General features: G+C 39.3%; 2 protein-coding genes across 33 annotated transcripts in view; one reads left to right on the top strand and one right to left on the bottom strand.

Moving 5' to 3' along the window:
• Positions 1-19206, top strand: part of madd (MAP-kinase activating death domain) — a 66891-nt gene extending 47685 nt beyond the window's left edge. For 6 of the 32 annotated variants that reach the window (XM_057833256.1, XM_057833182.1, XM_057833176.1 and 3 more), the window contains 14 exons: positions 394-477; positions 694-852; positions 1045-1159; positions 1334-1396; positions 5370-5490; positions 5768-5873; positions 5958-6068; positions 6151-6258; positions 6349-6513; positions 6591-6663; positions 8378-8484; positions 11672-11741; positions 13274-13320; positions 16135-19204. In XM_057833256.1, coding sequence (XP_057689239.1) covers positions 394-477; positions 694-852; positions 1045-1159; positions 1334-1396; positions 5370-5490; positions 5768-5873; positions 5958-6068; positions 6151-6258; positions 6349-6513; positions 6591-6663; positions 8378-8484; positions 11672-11741; positions 13274-13320; positions 16135-16248 — 1443 coding nt within the window. In that variant the 3' untranslated portion in view covers positions 16249-19204. Of the gene's footprint in view, positions 1-393; positions 478-693; positions 853-1044; positions 1160-1333; positions 1397-5369; positions 5491-5767; positions 5874-5957; positions 6069-6150; positions 6259-6348; positions 6514-6590; positions 6664-8377; positions 8485-11671; positions 11742-13273; positions 13321-16134 lie in introns of all 32 variants that reach the window. The other 26 variants (XM_057833196.1, XM_057833227.1, XM_057833202.1 and 23 more) reach the window with 19 other exon arrangements.
• Positions 15170-23464, bottom strand: part of bbox1 (butyrobetaine (gamma), 2-oxoglutarate dioxygenase (gamma-butyrobetaine hydroxylase) 1) — a 57288-nt gene continuing 48993 nt past the window's right edge. Inside the window, exon 8 of the mRNA XM_057833403.1 lies at positions 15170-23045. Coding sequence (XP_057689386.1) covers positions 22894-23045 — 152 coding nt within the window. The 3' untranslated portion in view covers positions 15170-22893. The remainder of the gene's footprint in view (positions 23046-23464) is intronic.

Raw genomic sequence — 23464 nt, 5'->3', positions numbered from 1 at the left:
GTCGAGATCATAGACATATTCCTGGTGTATTGTCGATCCAGTTCACGGACGTATTTTTCTATTATTTCCTTCTTAAATTCAATGGTTAGCGTCACCTTTTTTCACCAACTGCACTAAACTTCTTGGGACCCATGTTGATTTCTCTCAGAAGACGTCCGCCGTGCTGCCGTCTTGCGGGAAAACAATGGACTTGCGACGTGTCGAAATGATCGTATGACAATATGTTCGTATGTTGAGGTACCACTGTAGAATCGATGATGGCTGAAATGGTTTGTGTAATCTATTTTACATTCTGATAGTGTGCTGCTGTCAGGAAACAACATGGGTATTGCATGTCACTAATCAGTGAATGTTTTTGTGTCTTTATCTTCTGTTCTCTCCTTGTTTTTGTAGAAGAGTGACACAGAATCTGTAACAAGCTCCGAACCGCCTATCTTGACAAGAAGTACCAGCCAAGACTCCGAAGCAAGCACAGTGGTAGGGCAGGACCAACTCAAAATACTCACTTTGTTATGGTTTCCAACGTTAATTTTACATCCGAGCTGATATTTATGGATCACCTTATCTTTTTTTAAGTATCGTAGTAAAGCTATTCTTTTAAAAACTGTAAACTAATAAGACCATTACAAAAAGGTGATAATGCTGGATTCACCAAGAACAGAATTTTAATTGTTTTATTTTTCCTCTTTTAAGATAAGCAATAGTTCTGGAGAAACTCTGGGTGCTGACAGTGACCTGAGCAGCACAGCGGCAGATGGCATGGGTGGGAGAAGTGCTTTACATTTAACCCAGTCCAGAGGGACCCTCTCTGACAGTGAGATTGAAACAAACCCTGCTACCAGTTCAGTCTTTGTAAGTTCAGGAATTAAGATGTTTTAAAATGTTAAAATTTGAATATGACATCTTAAAATTTTAAAATTCTTCCTCATCATAAAAGATTTCAGTTATATCTCCATTCTGGAAGCAAATTGTGTACAATGAGCATCTCATGCAAAAACAAAACTTGATTGCCAAACATTTGTATCCCTTGTCTGGTTTTAACAGGGAAAGACTCACACATTGAAACCCGGGGCAAAAGAACAAACATCAGCAAAAGGGGTGCCTACTCAACCAATGGAGGACCTTAGTATGAGGATCTATCTTTGTGAAGGCCTGCTGGGTATGTTCCGTTTGGGATGGAATCACGCCAGTCAATCTGATTGTCTTTGTGTTTTGTTTTTGTTGCTTGGTCTACTCCTTTGTTTTTTTCGCCATTAACTCTTCTCAATTATGGCCTAACCCCCTCTGCCTTTCTTTCCACCTGCTTGTTTTTCCTCCTGGAAAAATCTTGTAGGCCGTGATAAGAGCTCCGTTTGGGATCAACTAGAGGATGCTGCCATGGAAACCTTTTCGCTAAGTAGGGCTAATCTCTTGCTGTGGCCCTTTTTCCTTTTGTGTGGTGTGCAATTGTTGTTCACCAAGGCTAGTTCTTAACTAAATATACGGTGTGCTGTGGGTTTCTGCACTCAATCATTTGGAACGGAAAGTATGACGACCATATATCTTCTGGCTCTTGTCATGTAACTCTTGCACTTCGTCATATACTAATCCATACATTGGCTTTCTTCCCTGCTTAGCTCTCCAACATTTCTTTGTCTGATGCAAAAAAAGAATGATTATGACAAAATAATAAGTCCTGTCTTTATAACCTTCTGCAAGTAATAGTGTTCGATTTTAATTTGGCCTCACTCTGTTAGGTATTGTGTCCAAGTTAAGCAGACATTTACCAGTACAGTAACGTATTAATGAGTATTCCTCTGATAAAGCAAATAAAATTCTTCAATCTAATCTCTAATCACAACTACTTACTATTTTGTTACTACCACCTCACAAATATAATTATAGTAGCTATATTATTTCAATACATAAGTGTTAAATATTGCAGTCATGCCTTCTTCATATGTAATTGTCAATAATTCAATAGCTTTATAAAACAAGCACATACAATACGTTAGGTACAGTATTTTTCCTCGTTTTTAAGAAAATGTTCAAAATCTAAACTGAGAGCAGTTTCTGATTCCGCACCTGAAAATTAGTTAGAACTACGGCTGTCAAAAATATCGCGTTAACGGGCGGTAATTAATTTTTTAAATTAATCACGTTAAAATATTTGACGCAATTAACGCACACGCCCCGCTCAAACAGATTAAAATTTGCCTGGCACGGCCAGACTGTTCTCCCTGTATTTTTCAAACACTGAGAGAAAAGTCTGGGAACCAGCCCATTAACGGCCTCTCGAGCAGGTACAAAATCAATCGACAAATCAGATTCGTTTATTTGCGTGACGTGTTCTTAACGAGCAACGTCACTCTTGCGCGTCGGAAGTCTGTCTCGCACTAGCGATGTTGAATAAACTCCGCTCTCCTCGTATGTTTACTTCCGCGCGCAAGTCCCTCGTCCTGCCCTCGTCATTTTACTCACGTCACGTCTGCCCGTCGCTGATTGGTCCACTCCGCTGTCTGTTTGCTGTGGCTTGCTCTGCCCTGGAAATTGTATCCGCTGAATGGTGGCCAGACTCAATAGCTGGAACAGCGGTGAGTCTGGTGTACCAGGCAAGATTAAAATGACAGTACAGTGTAATGTCCGCTCGTTACTTGCTTTTTGGTGTTTGGCGCCCTCTGCTGGCGCTTGGGTCCAACTGATTTTATGGGTTAGTACCATGAGTGAGCATGGTGTAATTATTGACATCAACATTGGCGAGCAACTAGTTTGTTTTTTGATTGAAAATTTTACAGCTTTTAATAAAACGAAAACATTAACAGGGGTTTTAAAATAAAATTTCTATAACTTGTACTAACATTTAACTTTTAAGAACTACAAATCTTTCTATCCATGGATCGCTTTAAGAGAATGTTAATAATGTTAATGCCATCTTGTTGATTTATTGTTATAATAAACAAATACAGTACTTATTTGAGGTGTGCATCGGCACTGCCCTCACGATTCGATTTGATTACGATTCCGAGGGCCACGATTCGATTCAGAGGGTCACGGTTCGATTCGGCAATGCATCGCGATGCCTTAAAGCCTGGGATGCATTAAAATTCTAAAGCAAAGCATATTTTTCGTGAATCATGAGGCAACACAAGCGGTCAGACATTAAACAACTTTTTATTGGCTCTTGTGTCACTCCTGGTTGAAGTCAAATGAAAATACTTTCAGATATATATATATTATAAAAAAAAAAGATCACAGCATTTAATTGGCACTTTGAATGAGACCAGGGCTTTCTCTTTTTTTTTTTTTTTTTTTTTTTTTTTTTACACACAGTAGCAGCCTTTCACACAGTGCAACATCTGAATTCCTGTGCAAAATCAGTAATAAGTCACTGTATTTTAGTCATAACGACCCATCAATCAAAATATTGAAGTAAATATTAAAGAAAACGACAAAGAAAATATTGTAGTGCAGCAGCATCTTTATCGCAATATCAATCCAGGGATCAGTTCAGTTGCAAACAAAACATCAACTAAATTGCAATGTAGAACAAAAGTAAAATGTAGACCTAGCCCACTATATATGTGCAATCAACTTAGAAGTGCAATCAGTAACTACCACATAACAATAAAAAATAATGAATTAAAATGAAGCGCAGCAGCATTTTAGCAGCCATAACAATGTTTCAACATGAGGAAATATCAGTTTTTTGCAATCGAGAGAGCAGAGAGATAGTAGAGGTTGGATCGGGCCTAAAAAATCCAGCCCGACCCGACACGGCCCGCTGGTATTGAAGCCCGACCCGGCTTGGAGTGACGCGTAAAAAAAAAAAAACGCAACAGCAGCAATTTATTTTCATTTCTTCGAGTTGGGAGAAAAAAACGCCAGTTTTCTTAATGTTTAAATAGTCTACATATTTTATGATCATTATAAAAGCATTTACACAACGAAATAATGCTGGGAAAGTTTAATATAAAAAAAAAAAAAAAAAAAAAAAATAAAACGCGATTTTGCAGACACAGGGAAGATTCAAAAGGATCACATTTGTGTTGCCTTTGTGTGCATAAAAAAGTCGTAACGAATTCTCAGTTGACAGAAAAAAAAAAACCGCAAGTTTTCTTAATGTTTAAATAGTTAACGTATTTTTATGATCATTATAAAAGCATTTACGCAACGAAATAACGCTGGGAAAGTTTAATATTAAAAAAAAAAAAAAAACATGCGATTTTGCAGACACAGAGAAGATTCAAAAGGATCACATTTGTGTTGCCTTTGTGTGCATAAAAAAGTCGTAACGAATTCTCAGTTGACAGAAAAAAAAAACGCAAGTTTTCTTAATGTTTAAATAGTTAACGTATTTTTATGATCATTATAAAAGCATTTACGCAACGAAATAACGCTGGGAAAGTTTAATAATAAAAAAAAAGCATGCGATTTTGCAGACACACAGAGAAGATTCAAAAGGATCACATTTGTGTGCATAAATAAAAGTGTCTTGCATAACGAATCGCAAGCGCCACAGCGGAGAAGAAGAAAAAGCGGGCGGCGCCACTGCTTCATGTGCGTGCACAAGCAAATGCACAATACAGAGAGCCTGCTCTCGGTTTTATTCCATTTTTGATTTTTTTCTATAATTTATTAGTCCGTCGCGGCGGCCCGAACTGACCCGACCCGAACGTGAATGCTTAACATTTTGGGCCCGACCCGTTCGGGTTCGGGCACAAGATCTAACCTCTAAGAGATAGGACATACAGTAACATAACAATGGCTGAAGCGGAGAAAGAGGGAGCGAGAAAGGTTATTGATGCACCTAAGACATTGAAAGCAGACATCTGGAGACATTTTGGCTTCTTCGAGGTTGGTGGGAAACTTGACCAGAGTTATGCAGTGTGTAAAAAATGAAAGATGAGAATAATAATACAAATGGGGAAACCAAATCCGTTGCATCACCGGAATTGCGCAGGGAAGATTTTTGAACATACTTATATATTTTAAAATGCGCTGAATCGATTCGGCTTGTTGCCTGCATCGCATCGAATCGAATCGTCCATGCTCCGCATCGGGATGCATCGATTTTGTTAACACCACTAGTACTTATGTACCGTATGTTGAATGCATATATCCGTTTTGTGTCTTATCTTTCCATTCGAACAACAATTTATAGAAAAGTATGGCAAATTTTATAGATGGTTTGAATTGCGTTTAATTACGATTAATTTTTAAGCTGTAATTAACTTGATTAAAAATTTTAATCGTTTGACAGCCCTAGTTAGAACAGCTGTTAGACCCAACTCCACATTACAATGCATTCCACAGTGTTATTCACTGTGTACTGTCTTGTTGAATGTGTCAGCATGGTGCTTTGCGCGTTTTGAACGTTGTGATGTTTACAGGTAAGGAGCGCTCAACACTGTGGGACCAGGTGCAGTTCTGGGAGGACGCCTATTTGGACGCTGTCACATTAGAGCGTGAGGGCATGGGATTGGATCAGGGACCCCAAGAGATGATCGAAAGGTTTGAAACACGGATTTGCATCTTTATTTAGCATTAGCCCCCACCCCTCCACCAAAGTTGAATCAGGGTGGGTTTATTGGTTTGATCGCTTGGTATTTGTTGAATGCTTAGCTAGTTAGTGTTTTGTGAATACCGAGCTTCTACAAGAACGCTGAAATAATAACAATTCAGCCTTTGATATGAAGAGGCACTGGTTTGCCTCTTGAAGCTTAAAGTTAATACACTTTTGACTGTCTACTGTGTACCCAAAACATGTTCCTTGTCTGCTTTTCAATAGATACTTGTCATTGGGAGAACATGACCGCAAGCGTCTGGAGGACGATGAGGACAAACTCCTAGCTACGCTACTTCACAATATGATTGCATACATGCTCATGCTAAAAGTAAGAAACAATATTTGCATGATTACAAATGAAAGATACATTAATATCTTCATACACCAAATAATTATTCCCCTAAATGCTTAGGTGAACAAAAATGACATCAGGAAGAAAGTGAGGCGCCTAATGGGCAAGTCCCACATTGGCCTTTCCTACAGCCAAGAGATCAATGAGTTGCTGGACAAACTGACCCAAATGGTCAGTATTTGTCTTTTTGAATGTGCCTATTTGGATAGTCATGCATCTCTTATTTGTTTATTTATTTTTTTATTGCCCTTAGAATGGCCGTGAATTGCATATCAGGCCCTGCGGAAGCCGTCATATCAAGAAGCAAACCTTTGTTGTACATGCTGGTACTGATACCAACGGGGACATTTTTTTCATGGAGGTTTGCAGAGTGTTCAGTATATGTATACCAAACAGATGCTTGGCCCTGTTGTCAAAGAGCTTGAACATTTCACTCATTATTTTCCCTTAGGTTTGTGATGACTGCATAGTCCTTCGCAGCAACATTGGCACGGTTTATGAGCGTTGGTGGTACGAGAAGCTCATCAACATGACTTACTGCCCCAAGACCAAGGTTTTATGTCTCTGGAGACGTAACGGCCAAGAAACGCAACTTAATAAGTTCTATACCAAAAAGGTTTGACGTCTACTGCCCCATAGTTTCCCCAGGCAGATATTTGTCTATTTTTAAAGACTTTCTTCTCTGCTTTTTAGTGTCGTGAACTCTACTACTGTGTAAAAGATAGTATGGAAAGAGCTGCTGCCAGACAGCAAAGTTCCAAACCAGGTATGGGCTGTTTTTTAGCTTGCATTGGCAGGCCCTGACAGCTGAGATCAAAGTTATGTAACTCAAATGCAGATAAAAAGCATAGTTTCTACTTGTTTTTGTGAAAACGTCCTTCCAGTAAGTCAATTCAGAAAGGTTTACATTTCGTAGACTACAGTCGTCCTTCACTTATCGACGTTAATGGGGACCAGAACTGACCGCTTAAGTCAGGGTCGGGAAACTATGGCTTGCGAGCCAGATCTGGCTCTTTTGACGGCTGCGTCTGGCTCGCAGAAAATAAAAATCTAAATTGATTTTTTTTTTTTAAAGTTTCGTTATACTCTTTTGCGCATTGCGCGAAACGCCGACGGTCACTGGTCATATGCTGGTGCCAGCAGCAATGAGCGGACATGACTTTTGCGGCGTATGTTAACTTTTTTAATGCTCCGACAACACTTGCGCAATTCGCACTAGATCTCATCAAATAGCAACCTAGATGTGCTACGTTAGATCCCCCCGAGTCTCATGCCATTGGCTGCGTGAGCCCAGGGTGATCATGGGACACGTAATCCGTAGACTACAACAGGCGATTAGAAAGCCGGTTCGCAGTAATTTTAGTGGAAAAGTGGCAAACATGCGTTGTGTCCATCTATATTTTTATTTATCTATCAATCGCATTGGCAACGCAGATGAGGTAGAGACACTGTTCAAGTACGGTCGCTGTATTTTGCTGTTGAATAATAGTGGCCGATGTAAGTAAACTACCCTCGTTTTTAGCTCCGTTTTCCGCGTTTGCCAGCTAATTTTAGAAACCCTTTTGAGAAGATGGGGAAAAAGAAAATAACACGAGACGTATCGTACTTTTCAGCAGGAACTGACAGAGGAATTTGCATTTTTGGAGAGTTTTTGACGACTGTTCGGATAAAGACCGTCATGATGTCAAATCAAACTGAAGCAACACAAGTGAAGGACGTAAATTCGGCACCGTTTTTTCGCTCGCTTTGGATGAGTCAACAGACATAAGCAATTTATCCTAATTCAGTGTGATTGCAAGGTTTTGACTATGAAAGGGACAACAAGAGGGGCTGATTTATTCAAGTCCTTCACTGAGTTCGCTAAAGAAAAAATCTACCGATGGATAAACTTGTTTCGGTTAGCACTGATTGTGCTCTGTGCGGGGTGGGGAAAAACAGGATTAGTGGCGCTTCTTGAACATGAAAAGAGACACTTCCTAAGTTTCGCAACACCTGCATGAAGCAAAATCATCTGCAAAACCATGCAGCACCAGAAGTGTTAATGGTAAGGCATTAATGGTAAGAAATACTCATAATTGATTAGCAACAGCATAACAAAGTTATTAAAAAGAATTCAGAGACTAACCCAAACCTTTCTACTATAAAAGTGTTAAAATTACATAAAATGCACACATTACTTGTATTTTTAGTTTTAAACATTGTATGGCTCTCACGGAATTACATTTCAAAAAATGTGGTGTTCATGGCTCTCTCAGCCAAAAAGGTTCCTGACCCCTGGCTTAAGTAAAAATCCGCAAAGTAGTGCCACCCCTCCCCCCAATTTTTAATATTTTTTGTGTATGACATACAGATCAGTTGGGGGAGAAAATGCTATTTCAGATGTTTATTTGTTTTCTGGTCAGCATTAACAATCAGAAAATTACAAGTAAGCCGTAGTAAGTAATTTTCAGTCCTAAATACCACTAAACTTATTTTGTTAGGTCCAGAGCTCGGTGGAGAATTTCCTGTTCAAGATATGAAAACCGGTGAGGGGGGATTACTTCAGGTCACCTTGGAAGGAATCAATCTGAAGTTCATGCACAGTCAGGTAAGTAACACGGATCAGCGCAGAAAGAGGCTTCATACCTCGCTCGAGGGCATGAAAACTAAACTCATTCATGGAAATCGAGTTTTCATCCCATCTTACTCTATATGCCTTTCTGCTCATCCCTCCACTTTGCATTTCCTTTCACTTTGTGACCGTCTTCCTCTAGTGTTATCCACTTTAGCTCTCCCAGTTCAAAGGTAGTCATGTCTGGTCAATTGATCGATCGGCCTATTCTCACACTCAATATTTTCCTTAGAGAAAAGCTTGTCTCTTTTGCGGTTTTGGTTTAGCTGTTTTCTTTTTGTTCTTGTGTGGTTGCCTGCATGCTTCCATTTTCCAAATGATATTAAGTATATTAAGCATCCCTTCACGTGTTTCTTTTCACATTATGAATATTGTGGGAGGAAATGAAGTGTTGATGTGTGTGTTGTGCATCAGTGGTAAGACTGATGACTTTGAACCAAGACTTTTCATTAATAATTGGCTATTCAATAGCAACCTGGGCATTTTAAGTTTGGACCCGCAAACATTGTCATGTGTTGTCTTCATATCTGCACAGTTAGTGAGTTAGAACAGATGGGGTGGCAAATTAAAGGAGGCTCTTGTTTCATTTTACACGATGTGCATCAAAGACATTTCGAGTAGTTAGTGTTATTAAAATGTTTGGACATGCCTGACAGTCCGTTATTTTCAGTTATAAGTCCCTGGGTGTTTGGATCAGCAGAATTTAGAAGTCATACGAAACATGTAGAGTTATTTCAGCAAAAGGAAGCTCTAATTAATATTGATTTTTTTTTTTTTTCTTTCATTTGGGATGCCCACATTTTCGCACCTGTATAATTTTGTTTTTGATGAATATTACACATCTTTCCTGCGTCCAATAGATTTACCATCATTTCTACACCCAAGTACCCAATTAACTATAAGTTCCACAGACGATCAATATACAGTGATACCTCAACATACGAAGTTTGTGACGCCGTTGCAAACGCGATGATAGGTTGCTCGGAGTGTTAGCATAGCATTCGCGTTCTCGCTAGCATTAGCATTTTGCGTGGCGAGCGTCATGTTAAACGCTCGCGAAACTTTTTACTTACAGTTCGTGGCGTTCAGGTGGGTACAATTAATTGAATATAATGGACCGTTTTCCGGTTCAGTATGCAATACCATCACCAAGTGGGCATTACCCTCTTAGATGCTACATTATAATAATAATAATTTGTTTTAGTATTTTATTACCAAAAATAGACTCTTATATAGGTGAAATTTTAAAAAATGTAAAAAGGGTGACCTATGTTTTTTTAATGAAAGAGTTAAATCAGTTACTATAAACATATTTGATGTGAAAGACGTTATAGAATGGATCATGTAATAACGTGTAGAACATGAAAAGTAACGTCAGTTACTTTTTCCGAGTAACTAATTACTCTTACGTTGAGGTAACTGAGTTATTAATTCAATTACTGTTCGGGATAAAATAATTTCTAACAGTAATTGATTACTTTTTCAATGTAAGATTAATAACACTGTATTTAAACTACCCTTAATTGATATTGCTACGTTTAAGTATTTTCTTAAGGCTTAAGATATGTTCTGTCTGTATGCATCTAACCAAAACAAGCTGAAAGCGCATGGTAGTGGGTGTCAAAAAAGCACGTTTAGCTGGTGTGGCACGTTTTGGCAGAACACAGTTTTTTTTTTCTACTCCCGTTTCATACAGTCTTTCCTGTTCATTTTGCTTTTGTTACTTGTTTTGTAAAGTATTGACAGTGCTCTTATGCTTATTAATGTCCCTCTCAGGTTCAAATTGAAAGGGTTGAACAGATGACATGTTTGTCGCTAGAGTCATACTCTGGAAACTGCACCGTAACCATGTGATGTCACCGCCCTGCGACATCAACAACAAAGGCGACCTACCAGTTAAACAAATTTTATAAAAACAGAAATATCGAGAGGTTTCAATATCAAATTATTTTAACTCGTAATAACGTTTATTAAGAACTACAAGTCTTTCTACCCGTGGATCCCCTTAACCTCGATTTTTCCACTTTCATCAACTGTCTGCAATTTCGACACTAGTTTGTGAAGTTTTAACAGTTAAAAGTGTTTATTGGCAGCCTAATGGGAAGTACGAAAACTTATTTTTTGTTGTCGTTGAACATCTGTTAGAAATATCAACTGTTCCAATCGAGAGAAACCCATTTTTTTCATTTTAGGGAAATTTGAATTCGGAGGTTCCGCTGGACTACCACTGATTTTACGATTTTTTTTTTTTTTTTTTTAATAGTCACTTGCCCGATTAAGGATTAAAAAGAGGTTTCTCCGATGTGAGACGTTAGTGATTATTGCTACAAAGCTGCAGGAACTAAGTGCCCATCAATGAGTGCCCCCATGAATTTGTTGTGCTTGTGTGAGCGTGTGGTACTGGCCCTTGTTGCTGGAGGAGGAGGCATGGAGGGCTCTGGGGGATGGAAAACTAAGGTGAAGCCAGCTTTTCAAACGCTCGGTGGGCTTTTTGTCTCCATAATGGGGGGTTAGCATCCGTGGGCTCTCGGCTAGATTGTGGACTAAATCTGTACGAAGCTCGTGGGGACAGTGGCCACTCAGTGTTGTTGAGTGTTTGTGCTCTTCTGTCCGATAATAATCCAAACCATTTCTCTCCCATGCTTTCTCCCCCTGCAAGGAGCGGAAGGTACACAACCTCTGCTGTATTTGCTTCTTAGCAATAACATCTTATGGGTTCCTTTTTCTTTTCTTTTGTTTCCTTTGAATCTTGTAGCTGTGTGTCCTTTTTCTCTTTTATATGAAAATTCCATGTATGCATCTATGGGCCGAATTGCTTGGAATGAATACCGATTTTCAAACCGAAAAGCATTTGATTTCAGATGTGACTGTCATCAAGTTGCTCTTAGTTTTAAACAGTCCCACTAGATTTAACTGTTGCCCATGTATCATGGAAACTTCTCATTGTGCCTTATTTTATTTTTTTTCTTCCTTCCGTTGCTGTAAAAAGCTTGCATTCCACATGTAGAATTTTTATTTATTTAATTTTTGTTAACCTTTCATATTGAATAAGGCAAGCTTTAACCTGGCTATTTTTTATATAGAATTTGAACTTTCATCCACTATTGTTGAGTTAATAACGTTCTGTCTTGTGTTGTTTTTTTGTTTTTTGTTTTTTTTTTAGGTTTTCATAGAGCTGAATCACATAAAAAAGTGCAATACAGTGAAAGGAGTCTTTGTCCTCGAGGAATTTGGTAATTACACCATCTATTGATTGTAGGCCTGTACTTGGCACGGCAGTAACTCAGCTTCATGGCAAAAAGCTAATAAAGGGTCGGCCAGATTGGACTGGAGGTTTAGACTGACGGGCACACCACAAAATCAAGCGTGATGATGCAGAGCTGGACTGGGGAGCAAAACAGGATTTCTTTTTAAATCCAAATTACATTGTTATTTCATGTTTGATAAACCCTTTACCCCGTAGTAAAGTTATTTTCTTTCTTTCTTCTTTAAAACTTGATTTGATGCAAAATGACTACTGAAGAAAAAACATAATTTAGCCTTGACTAAAGAGAAATCTTGGGTACAGAAGGCAGCCGGGCCAGCAGTGAATTATTTAATAAACACGGGTGCATGCATTACATCCTGATTGTTTTTTTTTTTTGTTTTTTTTTAATACAAGTGTTAGTCTAACGATTACTCTTCATTCCCCGACAGAAATGTTTAAATTAGTCACTACAAGCAGGGATAACATACATCCTAATTTTACAAAGGGTTATTATTTATCGTGCAGGTCAGCGATTAGTTAATTAAACCACATATAAGTTGCTGTTATTATTGATTTAGTTTCAGGATTGTCCAACAAACTAATAGAAAGAAAAGGAAAGTAGGCTAGCGTTATAGTTTAGTGTTACGGATAGCAAGTAAGCAGGCAGGAAATCAATTAGTTTCGGAAGGTTGAAGTGCAGCGCCAGACTGGGTTACTGTCGTGTCTCTGTGCTGATTTTGTAATGTTGCCTTCATCTTTGCCACTATGAAAACCTTCATTCTCCAGCAGGTAAAGTGTTGTCACCTTTTTTATTCAGACAAATTCTACACATAATATCTGTTCTTTTGACTACTCCATCTTCCTGCCCTGTGCTCCCCCGTCCATCAGCTGTGGTTCATTTGGGAGATCAGACCAGACTCCATCTCTCATGGGCCACTTTTGACAGGAAATCTTCCTGAGTTGTGTTTTTTAAGGGTACTGGGAGAAGAGGTTTAACATGTCTTTCATTTGTTCAGCCTCCTCTTCTCTGCTATGGGTTCAGTTACTAATGAAAAGTCAGACTGGGGCCGAATATGTTCCACACTGCCTAGCTGCTTCTTTGTCACGTCCTTTCACTTTCATGTCATTGGGCTACAGGGGAAAAAGTTTTCTACTTTACTTTTATACCATTCATATTGAAACTGTTATCTTAAATAGCACATTTTATTTGTCATTATTTTTGTGGGCTACGTTTTGTCCTTAACCGTCTAAAGTGGATCATTGGAGCCTCATTATATTGCATTCCAAGTTCATATTTTATTTCAAAACCCACGCACACACCACGCTGAAACTCTGTGATTGGCTTCAAACCTCTGAATTTGTGTCCATTTTTGACTGGCGGGGGACATGGGTGGCTCACAAGCGATTTGAAGCCATGTTCAGATTTCACTTCTTAAGCACCCAAAAAGCTTTCTAAGCTAAACTGACTCAAGTTCCTGCTGCCCTTGAATTTCTCTTCTGTCTCTTGCATCGGCATAGTTCCTGAAACTAAAGAAGTGGTGATCCACAAGTACAAGACACCCATGGTGAGTCCTCATCAGTATGCCGCTGCACCACTGGGCCTCTCAGTCAATATGTGACACTGAACGTAGACTTGTAAAATAAATTAGTCTTGGGTAATAACATACCAAATCAATTTTCCACCATCTGACTTGCACACCTAATGTGTTAAGAAAAATCAATGTATTGCAACTTGTATACATGTAATTAGTAGCAGATATGTACATATGTATGTACGTGAGGTGATTGAAGTGTAGACGCCCAACTTTAAAAGATTATATACAGTGGGGCAAATAAGTATTTAGTCAACCACCAATTGTCCAAGTTCTCCTACTTGAAAAGATTAGAGAGGCCTGTAATTGTCAACATGGGAAAACCTCAACCATGAGAGACAGAATGTGGGGGAAAAAAACAGAAAATCACTTTGTTTGATTTTTTAAGAATTTATTTCCAAATTAGAGTGGAAAATAAGTATTTGGTCACCTACAAAAAAAGTAAGATGTCTGGCTGTCATAGAGGTCTAACTTCTTCTAACGAGGTCTAACGAGGCTCCACTCATTACCTGTATTAATGGCACCTGTTTTAACTCATTATTGGTATAAAAGACACCTGTCCACAACTCAGTCAGTCACACTCCAAACTCCATTATGGCCAAGACCAAAGAGCTGTCAAAGGACACCAGGGACAAAATTGTAGACCTACACCAGGCTGGGAAGACTGAATCTGCAATAGGTAAAATGCTTGGTGTAAAGAAATCAACTGTGAGAGCAATTATTAGAAAATGGAAGACATACAAGACCACTGATAATCTCCCTTGATCTGGGGCTCCATGGAAGATCTCACCCCGTGGTGTCAAAATAATAACAAGAACAGGGAGCAAAAATCCCGGAACCTCACGGGGGGACCTAGTGAATGACCTACAGAGAGCTGGGACCATAGCAACAAAGGCTACTATCAGTAACACAATGCGTCGCCAGGGACTCAACTCCTGCACTGCCAGACGTGTCCCCCTGCTGAAGCCAGTACACGTCCTGGCCCGTCTGCGGTTCGCTAGAGAGCATTTGGATGATCCAGAAGAGGACTGGGAGAATGTGTTATGGTCAGATGAAACCAAAATAGATCTTTTTGGTAGAAACACAGGTTCTCGTGTTTGGAGGAGAAACAATACTGAATTGCATCCGAAGAACACCATACCCACTGTGAAGCATGGGGGTGGAAACATCATGCTTTGAGGCTGTCTTTCTGCAAAGGGACCAGGACGACTGATCTGTGTAAAGGAAAGAATGAATGGGGCCATGTATCGAGAGATTTGGAGTGAAAATCTCCTTCCATCAGCGTGGGCATTGAAGATGAGACGTGGCTGGGTCTTTCAGCATGACAATGATCCCAAACACACAGCCAGGGCAACAAATGAGTGGCTTCGTAAGAAGCATTTCAAGCTCCTGGAGTGGCCTAGCCAGTCTCCAGATCTCAACCCCATAGAAAAACTGTGGAGGGAGTTGAAAGTCCGTGTTGCCCAACGACAGCCCCAAAACATCACTGCTCTAGAGTAGATCTGCATGGAGGAATGGGCCAAAATACCAGCAACAGTGTGTGAAAAGCTTGTAAAGAGTTACAGAAAACGTTTGGCCTCCGTTATTGCCAACAAAGGGTACATAACAAAGTATTGAGATGAACTTTTGTTATTGACCAACTACTTATTTTCCACCATTGCAAATAAATTATTTAAAAATCAAACAATGTGGTTTTCTGTTTTTTTTTGTTTTTTTTTCCACATTCTGTCTCTCATGGTTGAGGTTTACCCATGTTGACAATTACAGGCCCCTCTAATATTTTCAAGTGGGAGAACTTGCACAATTAGTGGTTAACTAAATACTTATTTGCCCCACTGTATATATAATTTATATGCTTTTATATGCTTGAATCCCCGAATTCTTCAACGATATGACTGTAAAACAGTCTAGACTCTTGGTGAAAGCAAAAAAAAAAAAAAAATCCTGCAGTTAGCATTTATTTTACGTAATAATGTCGACTTACAATGCTTGTCTGTTAGTGAATGTAGCTAGCGGCCGCCTTATGTAAACAGAGCTTTTCCAGTGAAATTTTTTGTGAATAAATGCTTAAATCTCCGAATTCTTTATAGATATGGATGTAAAACAGTCTCGATTCTTAGTTAAAGGCAAAAAAAAACAAAACAAAACAAAAAAAAAAAAACGTGCATTTATTTTCCGTAAATATATCCAAGTACAATGCTAGTCTCTTAGTGAATGTAGCTAGCGGCCGCCTTATGTAAACAGAGCTTTTCCGGTGAAAATTCTTGGAAATAAATGCTTAAATCCCTGAATTTTTTATCGATATGGACGTAAAACAGTCTCGATTCTTGGTTAAAAGCAAATTTTATGCTAATATTGCAAACTGTGATGCTAATGCAGAAGCAGCTAATTTCTCCCATTGATTTTTTTTCCAGGTTTCAAAATCCATGCATGGTACAACAAATTACCTCGAATCCTCGAACAAATCACTCCTGAGACAATTCTCCCTGTTTGTTTGCGGTACAGCTTTCGTACTTTTTTGACAGAAATCCAGCGTTAGATCGCTGCGTGCGTGTTTGTGAATAGCTCCTCTTGATATGAGCGGCCCCCTACTTAAATGCGAGGCACAGTGCATGACCAATCTGACCCGTCAGTACCATCATGAAGTCTATGATAAAATATATTAAATAACTTGTGGACCATAAAACCAACTAGGTCGATCCTGAAATGTCACCTTATATCCTTTTTTCATGAGTTACTTATGATATGAAATGAGCTTTTTTTCACCGTCCGCCTCTTCTCCCGCAGGCACATCAGATCTGTTACTCGGTCCTCTGCCTTTTCTCCTACGTGGCAGCTGTCAAGGGAAAGGAGACGGACGGAAAAGCCAAGATTCTATCGCCACGACCCCTCCCAAGCTAGTGCACCCTCCCACGCCTCCTCCATGTGCCTCGACTTGAGTTCCAACACCTCAGACAATCCCTCAGTGACATGGGAGCACACAAATGAGTGTAAATATTGACCTGTTTTAGTGCTCTGTTATGTCCTGTAAATATTCGTTCATGGGAAGTTTGTCCTCGTCCGTTTGTGTCTTCTTCTGCTCTCCGGGCAGATGTTCCTTAGGTGAAGCCAGTGCATGCAGGTCCCGTGCACCAAGTCCTCCCCTCCTAGAATTTATTGCAACAGTGTGCTTCTTTTATTGTGCTGTCACTCTCTGCAAACGTGTAAATGAATAACCGCGTCATGCGATGCTGAGGGGAGAAAAATAAGTAGTCTTATGATCTTAGCTCAGTCCATCGGCTGAATTGCTGTTCTAGTTCGCTCTATTCCTGTCTGTGTTCTGCTCTTGATGAATTGCATGTTAAGAACATTCAGGAATAAATATTATATATATTTATATATATATATAGTATTTATTTAATATATACATATTGCTGTATATTTCTAAACAAGTAATACCCATAAATATTGCTTAAATGTGCAAATTGTTTCTTATTACAGGATGAACAATGTCAGTGAGAGCTTTTATTTTGTATCCCACCCTTCGATTGACGTGACAATGACGTCAGTGTGACGTGAATGTGTTTTGTCTCTTCAATGTGTGAACCTTGTAATCATTTGCTAGATTGGTCATGCTACTGAGAAGCATCAAGTTGTGAATGTGACCTTCAAAGGCAACTCGCATCAGCTCTCTCATTCATAATAGTGTGTGGACACAATACAGTGTTCATTATAGTTCATGAATGATGAATTATCTAAGAACTACTGAAAAATGAACACTGTTGGAATGACAACTTTTGAGTGTTAGATGTCTCGAAATGGTAAAAATTCTAGTACATTCAACTGTGTGTATGTGCTCTTTGGGCTTTAACGTAGTTCCTCCACATCCAGCAATACATTGGTACGATCCTAAGTTGTTGGCAAACATCTGTATACAATTACATTTAATTCACCTCATCTATCACAATAAGCCTGAATCCAAAATTCAATGTGTGACTGGGACAAAGCTTTGAACCTTAGTGGGTCTTTGTTGTCACGGTTTTGACTGACTACTGTCTTGTGAGGAAATAAATGCCATGTGTGAGTATTCTAGTAATTGGAGTATTTCTAGAATATGTACAGCTCTAGCCAGCAAATAAAGTCGTCCATAATTGAGCCCTGTGTTTTTTTATTTATTTTTGAGTGGGGAAAAAGTACATAAGGCAAAACTGCTGTAAAGTTTTTTTTAACGTGCAAACGTACAACATTTAAATCAACAGTTTTCACTAGCTCATTTAATGAGGCTGCCTGCTTTCCATTTTCATTTGTCATATGGATTAAAATAAATGCCAATGCTATGGTTATCTTTGAAATAAGTGATATATTTAAAGGGAATGGAAGAGCTGCTTTGATTAGCGGCGAGTGTAGTGCACACTGCCCCTTTTTTCACCCCCCCCTCCCCGTTTTGGCTTGTGTGCATCTGTGAAAACGCCAAAACAACTTAAAGTGCCTGTGACCGCATAAAAAAAAAAAAAAAACTTAAATAGCATTATTATGTGAATTAGAATCATATTTTGAGACTATTCAACTATGTACAACAATTTGGCAAAGCGCAGATGATGAGAAATTAGTCTTTTAATCTGCCGTTTAGCAATGCCTGTCATTATACCGCTCTAGTGTCCTCAGCTGGTGAGTGACGTCGGCAGGGTCACGATTTCGTCTGATTTAGAATTCAGCCCATTGAGGGGAAAGATTCTGAATGGGGAAAATGCGACGAAGACAGCAACAAAATCTAATTGTTTTAATCTTTGTACTCCAATATTTTTACAGGAAAGTATTTTTCCCCAATTGCTAAATAAATGGCATAGGCATGACCAATAACAGTCTTGTGGTAAATGGAATATGAAATATTAAAAATGCATTTATTCAGTACGACAGGGCAAAATTACTGCATGATGGTCAAAACTGTCGACTTCTTGCACCTCCCGAACAGTATTTTATGCCACCGGAGATAGTCCGGCTTTTGTCATTTCTCTGTCCTGGCTTCAGATAGAGTAAACAAAACAGGAGGCGTGAGAGCTAGCCGACATGCTAACCCGAACCGAGTGGCGTTTCCAAGTCTTATTCTTGCCATCATGTCACACGGCGGCAGGGTTGTCGATCATTTTCACCGATTGCCAACCCCCCCGGCAGTGAGCAAGTTAACAGCTTGACGTTCCCGTGGTGCGGACAGAAGTGCTCGTTGCAGGGGAACAAGCTGGAGAATGACTGCCAGACAAACCTGCCGACTCAGAGGAGCGTGTAGCTGCCCTAGCCCAGCCCGAGAATAGTGGTCTATTGCCGGGCACACGGACGATATGGAGAACAGCAGACGAGCGGGGGGCTGCACGAGCATTAGCCGAAGAAAGCGCGATCTCGGCGGGCACGCGAAGAGAACTGAGGGGGTTGTGCGACAAGCTGCCGGTCATCGGCACCTTGTCGGTGGACAAGGAGCATTGTCAGCCACAAAATGCAAGCCACCTCCTTATTAAAACTTGTGCCATGTTCCCAGTATTTGACACAATACAAAACATGTAGTTTACACACTTCCTCTTAAGTCCAAAGGTCCCACAGTTGTCTGACTTGTTTTGGCCAATCTTCGCACCGAACGGGAACTTTTTTAAACCCAAAAAACCTCCCATACTTCTCCGTGGTGCATTAACAAAAACCTGCAGCACATTTGGCAAAAAAAAAAACCAAAAAAAACCCGAATTAATCCGCTAAATTAGATGAATCCGCAGTCCATCTGCATGCTATAAAGCAATGCTGTATGTATATTGAGATACTGACCCGGGTGACGTCACATCCGCATTCCTTCTCAATCCAGAAGTCACTCATTTTCATGGCGCGGGATTAAAAAAAATTTAATATGGGCTGCGCATGGCCCCCCCAACCCCCCCGCCCGCCCTCCCTCCCCGGGCTGGCTGGGTGGGGGCCGTGGCCCTGGGTTGGCGCCCGCGCGGTCTCTCCGCCCGTCTGCATGGCTGTCGCGCGCCCGGTGGGGCTTGCGTGCTGCTGGATGTGGTAGGGCATGCTCGGGTTGGGGGTTCCGGTGCCGGGATTGGCGATGCGGCGGCGTAGGGTTGGTCGCCAACGGGCTTACACTCATAAGAGATTCACACGATTACTGGGTTCTAGATCACAGAACTGATTTGTGTACACTCTACCCCTTTCAATCACTTAGCTTATAGTCTTATAGACACCCCCACCCCCATTCTCCTCTTTCACTGGCCAATTGGCCCCCACATGGTGTAAACCGGAAATACATCTCGCTGACGATAGCACCAGCATATTAGTAACTAGTTTAGATGTTCAATGTATTTCTTGTTGTTGTTTGTGTATGTGTTTCTTTTCTTTCTTCTCTTGTATTTCTTTTCTTCTGTCCCCCCATAATCCCTTCCTGTTCGCTGCTTTGTCATAATAAAAAGGTATTTTGAATGATCACAATGGGAGTATGTCAGACTCTCCATGTGAAACATTAAAACTGTTCAGAATCCGGGCACTTAGACTTCCATTCTCTGTGTCAAACAGCTGAACAGGACAGGTTTTAAAAAAAAAAAAAAAAAAAAAAAAAAAAAAAAATTAATATATAAATCAATCGCTTCCACACACATCCAAGCGGTCCACTTCATTCAGGAGCATGATATATAGCGTGAAATATTAAATAAACATGCTTTTTGCTGTCATAGGCACTTTAAACACCTCTTCACCTCGTTTTGCTTAGTTTTGTGCCAGGCACGAAAACAAAGCCCTTAGCGTTCATTTCATGAAAGCAATTTTGCATCTTAATTAAAACCCCTGAAAGAGGGTTTAAAAAAAAAAAAGGCACAGGATCACATTTGAAATATCCAACCTTTTTGGAGCAAATAAATCATTGCGGTTACTGTACTGTTTAACAGAAGAATAAATAGCATGTCAGGTGAAAGTTATAAGGCGGCATTGTCTACAAACGGTAAGTAATGAAAAAGAATGGAGTTTATATACACAAAGCAGAGAAATAATGTGAGGTCCAAGTCAAAAATAGCATATCATGGGTGTGAGAAGAAAATCCATCTTTTGGGATAAAGTATGTCAAAACAAGTTTGGCAATTTAACCTTACCACTACTGTGAACACCTATTCAAAAGTTACAATTATCTTAACTCATTCACTGGACAGGTGTTGTAGTAGTTCATAAAGGACAGAAACTGATGTTATAAACACCTAATGACGGCAATAGTCGTCCAATCCATTTCAACTGGGAGGGACTGGAAGCATTTGAATGATTACTTCCAGTGCTTCTCAGATAAAATGGATTGGATGTCCACTGCCATCATCAATGGCAGCCAAAGAGTTAAGCCATGTGAGCTCACAAGAGATTTATAAAAAAATATATATATATATCAAAATTGCCAGAGCAAAATACAATCACATGGGCCACATTTATTTGAATTTCTCTTTATTGATTTCAATTTATATAAATTTTTAAATTACTTTTATTTATAATTATTCCAATGTTTTAGTATTCATGGCCGTTTTAAAAAAAACATTTTTTTTACACTTATTACTGTATTTTCCACACTATAAGGCACACTAGGGTATAACGCACACCTTGAATGAATGGTCTATTTTAAAATGTTTTTCACATACAGTGGTACCTCTACATACGAAATTTATTTGTTCCAGGATCTTGTTTGTAAGTCAAAATGGTCGTATGTCAAGCAGGATTTTCCCAGAAAAATACATAATAATTGCATTAATTTGTTCCTCAGCCCGCAAACCTACACAAAATCCTTAACAAATACTGCTGGTACTATTGCAAAGAGCAATTACACAGAGCAAAACAAATAAATTATAAAAATCTGAATAACAACTAGGCCTGCAAGCAGTACTGAACGGGCCCTCGCAGTGTGGCGCAACTCGGACGTCATGGTACGCTGCCCAGGTCAGGTCCGTGAATGAAAACTCACCATTTTGAAAACCTAAGATCTCATATGTCTCATTAACAGTCACACCTATTTTGAGGAGAATCCAATTAACTCCCCAGGTGACAAGGTCTCAAATGTGCACCGTTAATCGATAAAAATTTCACATTTGTCCGTTTTACCCTGGCAACCCCCGTTTACAGACGTTGCACAACCGCTTGTTTCAACCCAGCCATAAAAAGAAGCTCACTAATTATATTCATTATTCAGAACGGCTGTCATTTTTAGCTTAGAATCATTATTATGTAATATTTAGTTTAAAAAAAAAAAAAAAAAGCACTTTAAAATATTACTTACTCGCATATTCATAACTTTTAAACAAATTACGCCACAATTTTAAAAATGGTGTCTGTAAAAAGGCTTCGCTTAATTGTATTTTTTGTTACCATCGCATTTTCCCCAATATTTTAGATTATAAATAATTGATCCAAACAAAGAAAATTTGAAGAAGAAAAAAAAAAAAAAACATTTATAAGGGTAAATATATGAAAAAGAACATCTCGACCACTCCTTGATGTCTGCGATTTCTGTATCGCGACCTTTGTTATATTACCATGTTTCACCCATAAAATCCCCCCAAAATCCTGGCCATTCACATCTGTGTCTTTTCACACGGTGATACAAGCAACATTGAGTTTTTGGATTGAAACAAGGTAAGTACGCGAAAATATCTCGTTAAAATCGTGGCGTCTTTAATTCTGCTTTCTCATGCTTTCACCTTCATTTAGGGCTTTGCTGTTTATTTAAAAAAAATTTTTTTTTTTTTTAAATGCCCCCCTGTTCAAAATTTTTCTTCTCCCTAGAAAATCGAGATTTTAAGCTTTCCAATGATGTATCACACGTGCATATCGGACAATTTTGAAATTTGGCCAAATTGGGGGTGTCAGAGCAGAACTTCAAGTCACCTGAGTGTTTTCCGCCATATACAAAGCGCATTGGATTATAAAGTGCACTGTTGGCTTCTGAGAAAATTGAAGGCTTTTAGGTGCGCCTTATAGTGTGGAAAATACAGTACTAGTTTTATATAATTGATTTTTCCCCAAAATGGATCCTTTAATTAATTAATTCATTTAAAGTTTATTGCCCGCCCATCGCGAAATTGGCAACACTATTATTACAATTAGATGTCAAAACGGGAGCTGCAAAATATTGTCCCATCAGTCCTAAGTGTGAAACCCCTGTCCTATATGAATGTAAACAAAAATATTTATGAAAAAAAAAAAAAAAATCATAATTCGTGAATGAAAGGGTTAAACCATGTTGTGATGAATTTGGTTTCCACGTAATGCTTCCTTCAGGTGGGAGAAGAAATCCATTCCCTTTGCACCTCACTTCAAACAGAATCCAAGCATGGCATGGCAGATGAAAAAAAACCACTAAATATAAAATTTACTCGTAAGGTGATTCACTTTGATTTTTTTTCCCCCCAACGATTGCCTTTTAAAATTAGTTAATAAATAGTTGCATTGGCGTGTTGCAAAAAAAGGAGGATAAAGCTGGAACTCCTCCAATTAGAGATTCAGTCGACCTGTCATGGATTATCGCCGCTTGACCCTCAGACGGTTAACTGCGTGTGCGACGTCGGCCTAGTTTACGGAGCTGCGGAGTATTCGGAGGCGAGACATGACTTCGTCCCAGTCCAGGTAGGCGCCTTCAAGGTGTCGCGCCCCATCCGGCCGGCTCACGTAGCTCTTGCGGCCGTGCAGCAGGCGCCAGTTGTCGAAAGTCACAATATCGCCTGGAAAGGAAGCACGATAGCTATGACTTTTTGTAGTTCACAGGACATATTTCTCCTCTTTGAAGACGCAAGAAAATGTAGGCTTAAATTAAGCTTCTAGTGCAGGCCATATTCTATCGTATTTTCACACTACAAAAACACACCACCTTAAAACTAGTTAAATTCCCTTGTTTTCAGTGCAATTCTACTAGTAATAAGTGAAATTATCTGCCGGTGCTTCAGGTTTATTTTACTCGGATTTCATGAAATGAAAAATAAAACATTAGCTAGCTGAAAAATAAGTTTGTATATTTAATCTTTAAAAAAGCTTGTTTCTCAGAAATGTTCTTAATTCAAGAATCGATCATAGACTTCATAATGATATTGACGGGTGACATCCGTCATACACTGGGCCACGCCTTCAAGTAGGGGGCCTGCCC

This window comes from Corythoichthys intestinalis, chromosome 1 (genome assembly GCF_030265065.1).
Source record: "Corythoichthys intestinalis isolate RoL2023-P3 chromosome 1, ASM3026506v1, whole genome shotgun sequence".
NCBI classification, from domain to species: Eukaryota; Metazoa; Chordata; class Actinopteri; order Syngnathiformes; family Syngnathidae; genus Corythoichthys; species Corythoichthys intestinalis.
Note: the sequence above shows the minus strand (reverse complement) of the source record. Positions and strands in the feature narration are given on the sequence as shown.